The sequence below is a fragment of the Phyllostomus hastatus genome, unplaced genomic scaffold, assembly GCF_019186645.2.
Source record: "Phyllostomus hastatus isolate PE091 unplaced genomic scaffold, TTU_PhHast_1.1 phas_contig_29, whole genome shotgun sequence".
NCBI lineage: Eukaryota > Metazoa > Chordata > Mammalia > Chiroptera > Phyllostomidae > Phyllostomus > Phyllostomus hastatus.
In genome coordinates, this window is record NW_025333835.1 from 42,741,043 (window position 1) to 42,756,415 (window position 15,373).

Here is a 15,373-nt window from a genome sequence, read left to right on the forward strand (position 1 = left end):
CTCTGTTAACAGAGTGGAGGCGGTCCCCGCACTCTCCTGCGTGCGTCCTCACTGGCAGAAGAGCCGGGAGAGATGGTGTGGGGTGGGGGGACGCAGGAGGAGGGAGTCGGTTCACACTGGGGGTCCGCAGAACAATCGCGCCCGCTGCCCAAGTGCACAGAAATTAGACAGAATGCTTTTGGAAAGACCTCGCTTATCTAGCATTCTGAAAGAATGTCTAGAATTTCTGGAACAACGAATTGATTTAGTCGCGTGTTCTCGTGTGTCGGGAGTTCTCCTGTTGGACTTGGTGGGGGCCGCTCACACCCGCCCTCTCCCGGGGCGGCGGGCAGCTGGGGCGCAGCAGCCCCGGGGGGGGGGGCCTCTCCCTGTTCTCCTGGGTCCCCAAGGTGGTGTTTGCCTCTGCACCTCCCACCTCAGCTGCCGCCACGGAGAGGAACCCTTAGCACTAAAAGCAAGCTATGTTTCTTTAAAGGTAGGTGTTCCCCGTCGAGGAGGAAGGTGGGTTTTGAGTTCTGCAAGTTCTGCAAGCCGGTGTTGGTCGGCAGCGTCCGTTCCGCCCCCAGGAGAGGCACGCACACAGCCTGGTGCTGGCGGCACGCCTCTCCCGAGGTGTGGCTGCAGCCAGAACCCGCGGGCAGGCGTGAGGCCCACACCCAGGGCACGGCAGCGTCACCTTAAGGGGGTTCCAGTCGGTGGCACTGACGGGCAAGTGTGGGCACAGGAGGCCAGCCTCGGTCGCTGGGCCCCTGAGCCACGTCCGTGCACGGCCTCCGAGACGCTGCCCGGTGCCAGGAGGTGACACCTCCCCTGGGGCCCCAGACGGGTCCGTTCTCCCAGAGAAACGCCCACAGGAGAGCCTCACGCCGGCAGGCACAGTGTGAGGTGCGAGTGTAAGGAGGGAGGCTCCTGTCTGTGATACAGGTCAGTCTCTGAAGTAGAGACACGCACTTGGTGGCCGCCGTCACGCTCACGGGAGCAACGCCAGCTAACGCTGACTGGGGTGAGCAGGTAACGTGCGCGACCTCGTCCAGTCTGGACACCGCCCCGTGCGTTCGGGGCCCGCAGACCTGCTCAGCAGGCCCTGAGCGCCTCCTTGGCGGCGACCGTCAGGACACAGTGCGCAGAGGACAGGCGGGTCCCTGAGCTCCTGCAGCTCACGGTGTGGCGGGAAGCCAGGCGTGCCCCCGGGGACCCAGCCGAGCAGAGTCACAGTTTCGGTGAGGGACAGAGGCCCTGCACCGGAGAGCTGCAGGGTGAGCTGGGGTTATACCCGGAAGGGCCCCTGGAAGCACGGGACCCTGGGACTGGGACTTGGGGTTGGTGGGGGTGGGGGAGGCCTTGGTGGGAGGAGGTCGGTGCTCCCGGGGAGCCCTGCGTGTGTCCGTTGCGTCTCGAGCGTGTGCTTGGGCGGGCTCGCCCTCTCCCTCTCCCTGGGTGGATCGCAGCACTCCTAGAGGGCAGAGGTCGCGTCTCGTCCCTCCTCGTGTCCTCGGCCGCAGGCCGCAGAACGGGGGTCTCGGCGGGCACTCCTTGGCCTGAATTGGTGCGGGGCAGGGCGGGTAGAAGCTGTGTAAGGTGTTACAGCTTCCCCGTAGCGTTTGAGGTGTCAGTCAACAAACAGCCAGCGACCGCGTCTGACGTGCAGAGCCCGTTGGGGGATTCACGATTGGGAAACAAAAACCACCCCGAGCCCCTCGCCCTTGAAGGGGCTGGGACTCTGGTCTGCAGAGCACGCAGAGCGGGGCGCCCAAGAGCTAGAGACCGCCAGCAGCGCGGGCGGGACAGGCCAGCGCGTGTCGTCGTGTCCAGGGTCCCCCTTCCCCCACGTGACCCGTGGAGTTCGCCGGACCGGGCTCCCCGAGAACACCGTTCTGCACCGCGTGCCGGGGCGGGGCCTGCAGGCGGCGGGGCGGGGCCCGGGAGCTGGTGGCAGAGGGAGGCGTGTTCGGTTGGGGGAGGGGAGGAAGGCGAGCCAGCTCAGCGTTAGCGGAAAGCCAGGGCCGCAGAGAAGCACAGCCGGAGGGGAGGAGAAGTGCCGACCCGTCTTTTCCTCCCTCTTTTCCTCCCCCGGCGCCACGCGGAAGCTCAGGGTTTGGGGAGGTGGGTGCAGTGCGTGAGTTCCCCGTCCTCCCGCAGCGCGCACTGGCCGTGCATGTGGCCGTGCGTGTGGCTCTGCTGCGTGGCTCTGCTGCGTGGCTCCGTGGGCGAGCCTCACTCTCCTCCGGCCTCGGCCGGGGCCACCGGAGACCCGCAGACGCGACGCCGCGACACAGCGACACGCAGTTTTCACGAGATGCCCCCATTCAGCAGCCCTGCCCCCACCCCCTGGAAATCAGAGCTGCTTTAATGCCCCGCTGGCTCTGTGAAAAACAGGAATTTATGTAACAGGCCCCGCACAGAAAACCTTTTCCTGTTCGGAAAAAATTTTTTTTAATTGTTGGCAAAGTTAGGAGACAGCTCTGTTACTCAAAGAGCGACCTCAAATGTCCTCTTAGAAAAACATGTGGCATAATGTTCTGATAAGTGAGGGGCTGCTGTGGGGCCTTTTCTCTGTGTGTGTGAGTCTGATTAGTGAGTGAGTGAGTGAGTGTCCCATCCGAGTGAGCGAACGTCATCCTTGCGCCTCAGCCGCGTTATCAAAAATGTCCCCCAGTCGCAGTGGCAGATGATCTGATTATGGATGCCGTGCAGCCCCCCCGCCCTCCTCCCCCGGTCGGTTGGTCGGTGGGTCAGTGGGGGCGGCCAGGATGCTGCCACTATCCAGGAAGGTCTTCCCCCTGGGTCGTTAACCGAATGGGACAGGGGCAGGAGTCAGGCTTCCTTTTCTCTGGAACTTTCTTCACTGTGGCTTCTCTGGGTGTCTGCTGTGTTCCGAGAGCAAGGCCGTCGCACTGGTGCGGAGAGTGCGTCGCCGGGTCCGAGTACCGGCCTTGTCCTGGTCTCTGCCCCCGGGCCAGGCTCGCTGCTTGGAGGAGTGGTTTGGAACTTGCTGGGCCCAGCAGATGAGGCTGTGGCTGTGGGAGTGTGTGAGTGTGAGTGTGTGAGTGTGTGTGCGTGTGTGTGTGTGTGAGTGTGAATGTAAATAAAACCTCCCCGTGAGGGAGAGACATGGACGTGGAGTAGGACATGAGGAGAACGCAGTCCTCGGCCACTGCTGGACTCCTGGGTGTGGGGACAGACCCCCGGGGTGGAAGGAGAGGAGGGCTGGGGACAGAAGGACGCCGAGGTTCACCGACACACCTGCCCGCGTCCAGGCGGGAGGAGACCCCGTGCGCGGCCCGGCCTGGCCTGGCCCCGCTCTGCGCCCTGGCCCGGGGCTGGCGTGGCTGCCACGGTGCAGCCCTCGGTGGAGTGCAGTGCAGGGGGTCCGAGGGGGTGGGAAATGTGGACTTCTGGGCCTTGGCTGTCTGGCCTCACTCTGCCTTTTAAATCTCCTTCCAGAAAGTGGGACCCCCTGCCCCTCCCCCATTCTGTTTTCTTGCTTCTTTCCATGAGAAACAACTCGAGCTCCCCGGGTCTCCGTGGAGCCCCCCGTCCTGCTGTGCACAGCCCCCGCTCTGGAGCAGTGGCTGGCATGTCGCTGGCATGAGGATGTGGGCGCTGCGGCTGCGTCCCCGGGTGACCACAAACCCAGCCAGAGCCTTTCTGTGGGCGGGGGGCAGGGGTGGCAGGTCCAGGGGGTCGGCCCGCTGAGCCTTGGGCTCACTTGGCAGAGGAAGCTGGAGAGGTGGGGGGCCGTGTGCTCTGCCCTGCTCCCCGGGGTCCAGGACTCCGGAGAGACCCTCCGGGGCCCAGGGTCTTCAGGTCCCGACAGCAGACGCTGCTCTGTGAGCGGGTGGGGGCGGTCCGCGAGTGCCCTGCCCTGCCCTGTGCTGTGCTGGTGGGGAGAGCTGCGGGACAAGGCCCTCCGTCTCGGGAGCCCCCTGCGCCCTCTCCACGTGTCCCCTGGGGGCTCTGGGAGTGGGGGCGGGGGATGGTCGGACAGGGCTTCCTTGTTGGCGGCGTGCTTTCGCTGCTTCTGCCGGGACTGGAGGCTGTTCCCAGCCCCTTCCGTGTGTGTGTTCAGAGTTGTGGGTTTGCGTTCACAACACCTCTAGGTTCCTACGCGCACCCCAGTGGATGGGAGGAAGGAAATGGGGCCTAGACGTGTGTCCCCGAGGTTGGGACCTAAGACATTCTTGTCACCGACCCTTGCCGTGTGTCAGACACCGAGGAGCCTCTCAGGCACGGTACCTCCTTGAATCCGCACGACAGCCCCATGCGGTCACATCTCCCTCTGCTGCTTGCGGGGAACTTATGGCGCGCGGGGGCCAAGCAGCCCCGTGAGGCGGTGGAGCCAGTGCATGGCAGAGCCCCCGAACGCTCAAAAAAAAAGAAGGTGGACCTTCCTCTGTGAATTGCCCCGCGGCTCTCGCGGCCCAGAGCCACACTGGCAGCGGGGCGCCTGCGCCCTGGTCCTGCCCTGCCCCCGTCCTGTCCCCTCCCGGGTGGAGCGTGACCTCTGAGGCTGTGTCCATGGGTCCGTTGGTGCATGCGTACCACTGGTGGTTCTGGGGCGGGAGGGGTGGCAGATGACACCGGAATTTAATTTTTTTTTCTTTTGTTGGGAATTTCAGCTTTCTAAATTTAAAAAAAAAAAAAGACCCAGTTTTTCCTTACTCACTTGTATGCATTTGCCTCGTGGGCTGTTAAGGGTGGAAATGCATCCCAGTCTCGGAGTTTCCGGGCTTCCACTGTCTGGCCGAGGACACGTGCCGCTTCGTGTCCTTCTTTCCTGCCCGCCCCGCGCGGCCCCGTGACGCGGAGCTCCCCCAGAGCAGACGGCCCGCGCTGCCCGGGGAGGGAGGATCGGCGCGGTGTCGCGGGTGGCGGGGCGGAAAGAGGCGTTAAATAGCGTGTGTTCATGTTGTCCCCCCCGTGAAGACACAGTTTCCCCTGCACTGGCGTGGGTGGGGGCCCCGGGCCACCCGGACCATACGGGGTGGGCGGGGGGTGGGGGGCGATCCCACGCAGCCGGAGAGGCGCTGTGCATCTAACGCGATGTTTCGCTTTCCAGAACTCCATCCGCCACAACCTGTCGCTGCACAGCAAGTTCATCCGCGTGCAGAACGAGGGCACCGGCAAGAGCTCGTGGTGGATGCTGAACCCCGAGGGGGGCAAGAGCGGCAAGTCCCCCCGCAGGCGGGCGGCCTCCATGGACAACAACAGCAAGTTCTCCAAGAGCCGCGGCCGGGCGGCCAAGAAGAAGGCCTCCCTGCAGCCTGGCGCGGAGGGCGCGGGGGACAGCCCCGGCTCTCAGTTCTCCAAGTGGCCCGCCAGCCCGGGCTCGCACAGCAACGACGACTTCGACACCTGGAGCACCTTCCGCCCTCGGACCAGCTCCAACGCCAGCACTGTCAGCGGGAGGCTCTCGCCCATCATGACGGAGCAGGACGACCTGGGGGAGGGGGACCTGCACCCGATGGGCTACCCGCCGTCCGCCGCCAAGATGGCCTCCACGCTGCCCAGCCTGTCGGAGATCGGCAGCCCCGAGAACATGGAGAACCTCCTGGACAACCTGAACCTCCTCTCGCCGCCGACGTCGCTGACCGCCTCCACCCAGTCCTCCCCCGGCGCCCTGATGCAGCAGGCGCCCTGCTACTCGTTCGCCCCGCCCAGCACCAGCCTGAGCTCGCCGAGCCCCAACTACCAGAAGTACACCTACGGCCAGGCCGGCATGAGCCCCTTGCCCCCGATGGCGATGCAGGCGCTGCCGGACAGCAAGGCGGCCTACGGCGGGATCAGCCAGTACAGCTGTGCGCCGGGGCTCTTGAAGGAGCTGCTCACGTCCGACTCCCCTCCCCATAACGACATCATGGCGCCGGTCGACGGCGGGGTGGCCCAGCCCAGCAGCCGGGTCCTCAGCCAGAATGTGCTCATGGGCCCTAACTCGGTCATGCCAGCCTATGGCGGCCAGGCATCTCACAACAAAATGATGAGCCCCGGCTCCCACAGCCACCCCGGCCACGCCCAGCCGGCGTCCGTGGTCAATGGGCGCGCCCTGCCCCACGCGGTGAACGCCATGCCCCACAGCTCGGGCATGAACCGCCTGGCCCCGGCGAAGGCCGCCTTGCAAGTGCCTCTGCCCCACGCCGTGCAGATGAGCGCCCTCGGGGGCTACTCCCCGGGCGGCAGCTGCAACGGCTACGGCAGGGTGGGCCTCCTCCACCAGGAGAAGCTCCCGAGCGACCTGGACGGCATGTTCGTCGAGCGCTTGGACTGCGACATGGAGTCCATCATCCGGAACGACCTCATGGACGGGGACACGCTGGACTTCAACTTCGACAACGTGCTGCCCAGCCAGAACTTCCCGCACGGCGTCAAGACGACGACGCACAGCTGGGTGTCCGGCTAGGAGTGGGTCGGCGGGCAGGTAAGACCACCCCGGTGACAGCCCGGGACCTGGGGTCCGAACTCAGGCCAGCGGAGGAGCGCCTCGCCCACGTGTCCCCTCCACGGCGAGGGCTCGCTGCTAGGGTGCCGGCTGGCTGCCCGGTGCAGAGAGGCAGCTTTCATTAGCTGTCTTCCCACCCTTGTTACAGCGTGCACGCTTTCCCCTGGAGTTGGAAGGTGGAGCCTGCCTTTGACTGCTTTAAGGGTTTTCTCTGCCAGTTCGACAGCTGCGTCTTTCTGGCACTTTTCAGTAGACGCACGTGTGGGATGGAGATCAAGTGCTGGTGGGCTTTGTGAGGTGGAAACTCCCCCCCCCCACCCCCAGGAGTGGTTTCAGAGCTGTTTGGGAGAGCTCCGCTCTCTCCTACCAGTGTCTGTCTGTCCCTGTGATAGGTGAAGCTGGGTGGACTTTAGTTTGGCTGCATTTTTACGGTGTGCGTGTGTTTTCTCTCCTCTTAGGCCACGAGTCTAAGTGCTTCAGACTGTCCGGCAGCAGGAGCTGAGAAGAAGTCCAAAGATGTCCGTCACCCCATCTTTTCGTTTTCTTGATTAAAAAAAAAAAACACTGACAAAAAAAAATGTTTTTTTTTTTTCCTTTCGTCAGACTTGGCAGCGAAGACACTTTCCTGTGCGGGATGTCTGCCCCGTGCTCGCAGGGGCGGGCCGCCGCGGACACGGACCGCCGGAGGCCCCGCCACGATCAAGTGCCAAACTCGCCACGCCGCGGACCTGCGGGGCGGACCCGCGGGTCCTGGCACGCGCTCAAGTTTTGTACATACGCGGTAGCCGCAGAACTGTCTCTGTGTGTGTGTTGTTTTTTAAATAGCCATTCGGTCCAAGGAAAGTGTATACTCTTTTTTTTTGTACTACTGTGATGGTCTCACGTCCTTAATAAGTTAAACTTCTGTTCGCCCCCCCGTGTTCTGCCGGACTGACGGATCCCCGAGAACCAGGCCCTCCGCCCAGCACCTGCGGGCGCAGCTTCGGACCCGCTCGCGCCGCCGTGTCCCTCACGCGAGGACCCACACCCTGTCGGCAGCCTGCTGCGTCCGCGGACTTGTCAGACTCTTTGGGGAAAGAAAAAAAATAGAGTAAATGCCAGCCTTGTACAGGTCTTTTCTATTTTTTTTTTGTCTGTTTATTTTGTTATTTGCAAATTTGTACAAACATACGAATGGTTCTAATTTCCAGATTTTTGATGTTACTGTTGGGACTTGATCATTTTTGGAATAGATGCTGAACTGTAATGTTTTCTTAAAACTAGAGTCTACTTTGTTATAATATACTGCTTGTAAATTTACAGACTCCCAGATATTTGAGACAGCATCCGTAATTTTCATTTTGTATTCTAACTGGATTAGTACTAATTTTGTACGTGCTCAACTGGTTTGTACACTTGGGGATGCCGCTTGGTGATGTCTGTGACTAATCTTAAAATCACTGTAATTAGTACTTGCCTACTCAATGCTTCTGGCCCTGGTTTTGGCAGGAGAGGGGTGTATGTATAGTGAAGGACGTTTTTGTGTTTCCAGTTGAGGAGAACTCGGTATGTTTCTATGTACGTGTTCTAAAGAAGTCACATGTGCCGTTCCTCCGTGAGCTCAGCGCACCACGCAGCGCTGCGTCCTCGTCCTTGCAGCTCCGCCCGGGCGGCCTCGTAGTGTCTGTCGTGCAGGAAGGGAGAGACCCGCGCCCGAAACAGGACCCCTGTCTCAGGCTGGGCGCTCCGTCGGCACCACTCTGAGCTGAGCTCCACCGGAAGTTTCCCCTCACAGTGCTGCATTCTTACTCTGGTCCGGGTAGAGGTGGGTCTTCGTAGCCTGGCCTTGAAGGCTTCTGTCAGCCCCCACACCTCATCCCTCTTTCCTTCTGTCCTTCTGTCCTTCCGTCCTTCCGTCCTTCCGTCCTGCAGATCGCGGAGCACACTGTGGAGAGTCCATGGGGGGGTGGTGGCTTAGAGACAGGACTTGGGCGACGGGTGGGCTGCTCTGTGTGCGTGAGTGTAGACGCTGCCCCGTGGGAAGGAGCTCGCTGAAAACCCGGGGCAATCCATCTGGACATCAGCAAACCAGCTCTTGAGTTGTATATTTGAATTCTTAAAAGCCTTTGTGTAAGTTAAGAATTTCTTTAGCCTCTTAGCAACCTCAACTATGATCCTGATCATTACGTTGTAATATTCTCCGTTCACCTGTAACTGACAGACCAGGCTCGTTGGCCTCGAGGCCCACTTGCAGCGTTGGTGTTTTCTGGTCCCGTGGATGCCCCGAGTCACAGCACCAGGAAAGGAACAGCTGAACAGAAGCGTTCCCCTTGCCGGACTAAGAGGGCTCTGATCTGATTTCTGTGTGCTTAGCCCCAGCCACATTTGCTTTGTCTCATCTGCGAATGGCATCTCCGTTGGCTTAGTTTTTTCTCATACATGTGTAACAAGAGCAGAAGTGTCCTTGGTGGATTTCCTCCAGGGGGCCGGCCCTGGGGTAAGCTTCCCACGGTCACTTCTGTGGTGGCGAAGGGTTGTCAGACAACCCCCGTGTCGCTGTCCGCTCCGAGACACACCTGGTCGTAGAATTGCCATCCCCTCAGTGGTGCCTCCCGCCCGTGGGACGGACCTCGTGGGTGCCAACTACTCGGTTTCTGTTACCACCGCCGCCCCAGGACACCCCCCGCCCCTGCCCTCACACATGAGCCTCGGAGACGGCCACAGCCAACATCACCATCTGAAGGTCTTTCCTCCTCCTCAGTCCGTGTAAATATCTTCTTTTCCTTCGGGTGTTTCTTTCTCGTGTTGAAATCCGGACATGAACCCCGGGTGGCTAGCTCTCCGGGGTACAGCGAACTCGGGTGGAAGGCCCCTTGTCTAGTGTGAAAACATCATGTGACCTCTGAGTGCTTTTTCTGTGCGAAGACCGACCGACCCGGAGGGAGCAGACGACCAGTTTTACTGTACACGACTGCTCTGTGAGATGCCCAGACGATGCCACCTCTGCAGCCTTGTTTGATTTCTTTCCCCCGGTTTGTACTGTTATTAAAAGCATATTGTATCATAGAGCGCTTCAGATATTTTAAATATAAAGTATTGTTTCTGTAACATAGACGTGTGGACTGTACGTAGGTCGTACGCACGTGGCACGGAAGGTTCCGCCGGGACAGACGTCCGCTGTCCCGGTCAATCAGCGCGCACTGCACTCCAGGGAGCAGCAGGTCGGTGGGGCCTCCGAGGCGAGGAGGGCGCCCCGGGGGGGGGTGGTTCTCCCAAGGGAGCCCGTTCAGATCGCTCCACTCCTGGGCCTGTGTCACCTTAGCCCCGCCCCCGGCATTTTTATAGTCAGCTCTTCGGCGTTCTTAATTTATAACAGGCCTTCACATGAGAAGCTTCTCGGGTGATTTTAGTTTGCAAGTCATCACTCAATAAAGAATGCAGAGGGATCTGTGCAGACAAAGCCGGGGGCGTGCCCCGGGGCCTCCTTCGGGGGGGGGGGGCGTGTGGTCTGGCCGTGGGGCCGGCACGGGCCGTGCCCGCCCTGTCGGGCCCAGCCCCGCCCTCCTGCGGCCGGCGCCCTGAGCTGAGTGACGGTGCGGGGCCCCCCACCCCCGCTCCAGTACTCTCTGAGAAGTGCCTGATGATGCGGATGTACTTACGGATACAAGAACAATCTTTGCTATTATTGTGTAAAAGCCATAAATGTACATAAATTATGTTTAAATGGTTTGGTGTCTGTCTTTTCTAACTGTACAGAGCAAGCTCTTTATGAGGATTTGAGAGGAAATGGGTCGCCATCACGGGAGTTAAACCTTGTCGGCTGCGGTGCTGTGGTTCATTGAAATCTGGGGTTCCGCCCTGGCTGGCGTAGCTCAGTGGATTGAGCGCGGGCTGGGAACCAAAGTATCCCAGGTTCGATTCCCAGCCAGGGTACGTGCCTGGGTTGTAGGCCATAACCCCCAGCAACCGCACATTGATGTTTCTCTCTCTCTCTCTCTCTCTCTCTCTCTCTCTCTCTCTCTCTCTCTCTCTCTCTCCCTTCCCTCTCTAAATAAATAAATAAATAAAAAAATCTGGGGTTCCCTTTGGAGGGGCAGTCTCTGGCCAGACCGTAGGCCCCTGGCATTACGGACAAGTAGCGTCCCGGATGATGGACAGCCCAGGGGCGCAGCGCCGCCCCTTCCGAGTGTCTGAACCCCACACTCTGTATGGTGCTCCCTGGGCCATTCAGTCTCGTGTCGGCACAGACAGTGCGAAGGTCAGGGTACCGGAAGGGCGAGTTAGGAGGGTCCTGGCTGGGAGGTCACTGAGCAGGCCCTGGGGGGGGTGGTGCGGGGTGGTCTCTGCAGCCACTTGGGCCTCTGTCAGCCAGTCACACACCTTTCTGGGGGAGGAGTCCTCGTTTTCCGTGGCTGTGGACCCGAGGGTTTACGGGTTTGCTGTTCTCCCAAAAGGCCTCAGAAGTGACCTAGGGTCACTGAAGGAGAGTTAAAATGCACGTTTACACACCAGGATGACGTCCAGTCTCTTCGCTGCTGACCCTTTCGCCAACCAAGGCCATGTCCGAAGAGTTAGGGTAGCCACAAGGAAATAGGTTATTCTAGCGTTTATCAGTTTAGACTCCAGAAGATGAGTTCAGCTTTCCAATTCCCCCACCCTCCCTCGGCCCGTCCAGCAGCGGGACCCTTTCTTTTTTTTTTAAAAAAAGATTTTATTTATTTATTTTTAGAGAGGGAAGGGAGGGAGAAAGAGAGAAACACCAATGTGCGGTTGCTGGGGGTCATGGCCTGCAACCCAGGCATGTGCCCTGACTGGGAATCGAACCTGTGTCACTTTGGTTCGCAGCCCGAGCTCAGTCCACTGAGCTACGCCAGCCAGGGCTAGAAGATACAATTGAAGCCCTGAGTGTAGAACTGATAAAACCCTCCCCTTCCATCCTGTTCCCGCCCCTGGGTTGCACACACAAATCCCTTCGGAAACGACTGCTTCAGGCCAAGTGCAGAAACCCCCTGGACTGCACCACCAGAGCTCAGACTAGCGGGCTCCCCTCGCAGCCCTCTGTGTACACACATCATGCCGCTAATGCCCTCTTTGGAGACCGCTTTCCAGGTTTTCCCTCCCGGCAGGAAGGTGTCCCTGCTAGAGCCCGCGGGTGGGGCTTCAGGGAGAGGGAGAGCAGGCCTTCCTTGGACAGGATCTGGGCCCCTGCTGGGACTGGAGCGCCCAGGTGGCGTCGGGAGGTGTGCCCAGGATGGCCCCTTGACCTGCGAACCTCCCGCACAGCAGGACTTCGCCTTGGCTGTCGTTTCTCCGTGTTTGAGTTGACTCGACCACGATGGCGCTAGTTACACTTAAGACTGGTTGGCGTGGTCAGACACCGGAGAGGCCGTTTCAAGGGACAGATTGGGGTCGGCTTTCTGGGCGGCCCCCTCCCCCGGCAGCGTGGCCAGGAGAGGGGGAGGCCACACTGAGAAGCTCCCCACTGAGGCTCACCTGCTCCAGAAACAGGAGAAAAGGAGATCGGGGCCCACTTTTTGAGCCCTACGGATAGCTGGCCACCATCTTCCTCCTCCCAACTGGGCCCCCTGAACTCAAAGCCTAAATGAAACACCTTGGTGTTAGAGCCTTGATCAAGTTCATGTCTCTCCAAAGTGAAAGTCTTGTTTGTACTGGAAGCCACCCGTGGAAAGTCGAGGTCTACCTCCTCCAGGAAGAAAGGGCAACTTCAGGAGCTCTTGTTTTTTCATTATTTATGTCTCATTCTTCCCACGTACTCCAGTCCCAGACAGGCAATGTGCAGAATCCCTAGGAGCCGTGTGGGATCCTTACCCTTGCTAGAGTTCCTGCGTGGGTTCCCGTTACTGGCTCGTCGCAGCACTGAGCTTGCCCAGGCAGGGTCGATCCTAGCAGAGACAGCCGCTCAGAGCAGGGCTCCCAGTTCCAGAAAAGCCCGAGGTGTCCACTGCTAGGTCCATGCTGGGGGTGGGCAGGGGCGCCGGGGGTCTCGGCAAAGCAGCGAGTCGCCTTGACTTCTTGGGACGCTGAGGACGACTTCGGTTACCTGGTTAGACGTGAGATTAGAGGGTGAGGTGGTGTCTGCACATGGCTTCCTGTGCACAGACGAGGTAGTGTCGGCGCAGGTAATAGTAGCCCTGGGGGTTTTGTCGCCTTCCCAGGGGGCCTTCTGGACGGCCAGCCTTGGCCCGCAGGACACATTCGAGAGCCGCCTGGTTGGATTGCATCGTCCTCCCCGTCCTCACGAGCGGCGCTCGGCCTCTGAGGCCCGGGAGTGTGGAAACTCCAGGAGAGGCGGCGGGCCCCTCGGTGCTGGGCCGGGGTCCAGCCAGCTGTGAACCCGCTTTACAGGGGTGGGCAAAAGCAGGTTACAGTTGGAGTACGAATAAATCCTACAAGAATACACATTATACTCAAACCGCGAACCCACTTTTGCACACACACACCACCCCCCTCCTCCCGTATGCCCAGTCCTCACTGGCTGTGATCCTTGTTTCCCGAGAAGTTCTTCTTCGTGAACTCACTCGGGGAAAATGGGGGGACAGCTTAGACCACTCCCCCTCGTGGTGTTTGCCCAGTGGGCTATGGAGAAGGCTAAGTGCACGTGTCCTTTTCGGCTGATCTGTAAGATACGGGGGTGGGGGTGGGGAAGACTAACAGGGAGGGGTCCCAGCGGTGTGTTGGCACCCATTTGGCCGGTTCATACGAACCGATGGTTAAATCTGAAGCAGTTTTGTGAGCCACTTTTAAACGCCAGCATTCTTTACCATTGCGTTAGATAAACTTAACTATTCAACAAGTTACATAAAAAAAACATATAGATGGTAAATATGCAAAACCAATCTCGACCTACTGAGCTATGTTGTCCTGCCGTCTGCTCTCGAGGAATTCCCGTGGGTTTCTCTCTGCGGGGGGATAGCCGGACACTACGTCCTCACTGAACATCGTCACCCGTCGGTTCTGCGGCTGTAAGCGCAACGGCACACACCGAGACTGCTTTCACCACGGGCTGGCTGGTCTACACCCACTGGGTGCCCGTGGCGTCTCATCGACATGGGGACAGAGCGACGTCACCCGAGGACTGGATGTCGGGTGGGGTGCCGCCGTCCTGCTGAAGCCGCACAGTGTCGGCTGAGCAGACAGTGTGTACGAGGGCGAGACACAGTTCCACAGTGGTCACATCAGTTTACCGAGAAACTCAGTGCGCCGAGAAGAGAGCGAGTGGGCGGGGCGGCAGTCCATCTGGCAAATGCCGGCTGAGTGGCCGCCGCCACCTTACGCTGGCCGCAGAGAACGCGGGTTGGGAAAGGTCAGCGGAAGCATGCCGTGGGGATCCGCTGGCCTGATGGAATCCACGAAGAGCACCTGTGCATTTCATTACGTGGGAGGTGCGTGGCACCCACGCTCCGTATCAGTCCGTTTGTAATAAATGTCTGCACGTGCGTGCAGGCCCCCCCCCGGGACTTCCCCACAGGGCAGGTTAAACCTTCACCGGCACCGCAGTGCTCGGGGACAGCGAAGGCGCTGAAGGGCGGGTGGTCCGGGGGATGGACAGGAGGGGGCGGCGGGGGGTGTGCTCATGGCAGTGGGTGAGGGGGACGCCATGAGGTCTGGGGCGGGAGGGAGGGTGGGGGCAGCCAGGAGGAGATGGGCGCTGAAGCTTGCCTGGGCGCGCACGTTCGATTTCAGAACCGACCAAAGGGACGGCGGGGCCTGGGGCAGCGAGGAAGCCTCGCACGCAGGCGCCAAAGCTGGAATGTGTGGAGGTGGTTGCAGGTGGATGCCAGTGGCTGGGGAGAAGGGGCGAGCAGGGACCCAGCTGGGCGCCCTAAGCAAGAACAGAGGGCTTTTTGGTTTTGTTGTTCTGCTTGGTTGGTTTGTTTTTTTATACATGAGGGTGGAAGGGGAAGATTCTGGAGTTGCACAAGGAATGCACAGAAGGATGCTAGCTCTACTTTCAAGACTCATCGTGGGCTGTCAAAGGGAAGTCATTACATTTAATGACTGGAGTTCCTGGGGAAAAGAATGAGCTGAGTGAAGACCCCATTGCAATAGCCCAGTACACAGGCTGAAAACATAGGGGTGACTGAACATTCCGGTTTGCCCAAGACAGGTCTGGGCAAATTGTGTCCGGCGTAATTGTTCGTGGGTGCTCTCGTCACCCTGAAGTGTTGGAGTTGGGTGGTTAATTACACGTTCACCCTGCCAGCAAATGACTAAGTTTCATTTCATTACTTCCCAGAGCCCTCGCCTCTCACGGACATGCACTGCCAAGGGGTGCCCAGTGGGGGAGAGAACGTGGGGTCCTGCTGGGGGGTTATTCTCCCAAAGGAATGTTAGCCCGGAGTCTAAATAACAAAGATGGAAGTATTCTCTGTGGCCAACGAGGTTCTTCCTGACCTTCCTTGGCTTTCTCCTCCTCTCCATCGGTCCCACCTGACGGCAGTTCACGTTTACGCTCCCGGGTTTGTCTGGAATGCCTGTCTCCTCCTCTCCTCACCAACGAGCTACAGCCCCAAACCTTCCTGTCCCCCTTCCAACCCGCACCAGCCCCTCGCATTGGAGGAGCTTCTTGCCCGTGTGGGCTAGATGAGTCTCAGGCCTCCCCTTCCAGATGCAAACCTAGAGCCAGATAATAATAATAATAGTTCTCAGCAGTTCTCCCGAGCCAGCCCCATGGCCGTCCTACGTGAGACGTTCGGAGCCAGGCCTGACTAATTTGGGTCGTCACCAAACTCCCAGCCAGCCCAGAGCCTCTGGCCGCTGCCCTGGAGCTCCGGCCACCGCCAAAGGCATTCCTCCCTGGCGGGCCGTTCTGCGCCGGCCAACATGCCAGCCAATTAAAAGCAGACCAAGAAGCCCAAGGTATTTTGACAAGTCTGGAGCTGCTATTCTTTCTCTTCCACCAAGGCAAGTTCAAAGGCGAGAGAGGGGATATGGCCA

General features: G+C 59.7%; 1 protein-coding gene across 2 annotated transcripts in view; it reads left to right on the top strand.

Moving 5' to 3' along the window:
* The window catches only part of FOXO1 (forkhead box O1), an 85,263-nt gene extending 75,121 nt beyond the window's left edge, over positions 1 to 10,142 (top strand). The window contains exons 2-3 of one of the 2 annotated variants that reach the window (XM_045839055.1): positions 5,060 to 6,415; positions 6,895 to 10,142. In XM_045839055.1, coding sequence (XP_045695011.1) covers positions 5,060 to 6,397 — 1,338 coding nt within the window. In that variant the 3' untranslated portion in view covers positions 6,398 to 6,415; positions 6,895 to 10,142. The remainder of the gene's footprint in view (positions 1 to 5,059; positions 6,416 to 6,894) is intronic. The other variant, XM_045839056.1, reaches the window with a different exon arrangement.
* Positions 10,143 to 15,373: the final 5,231 nt, after the last annotated feature.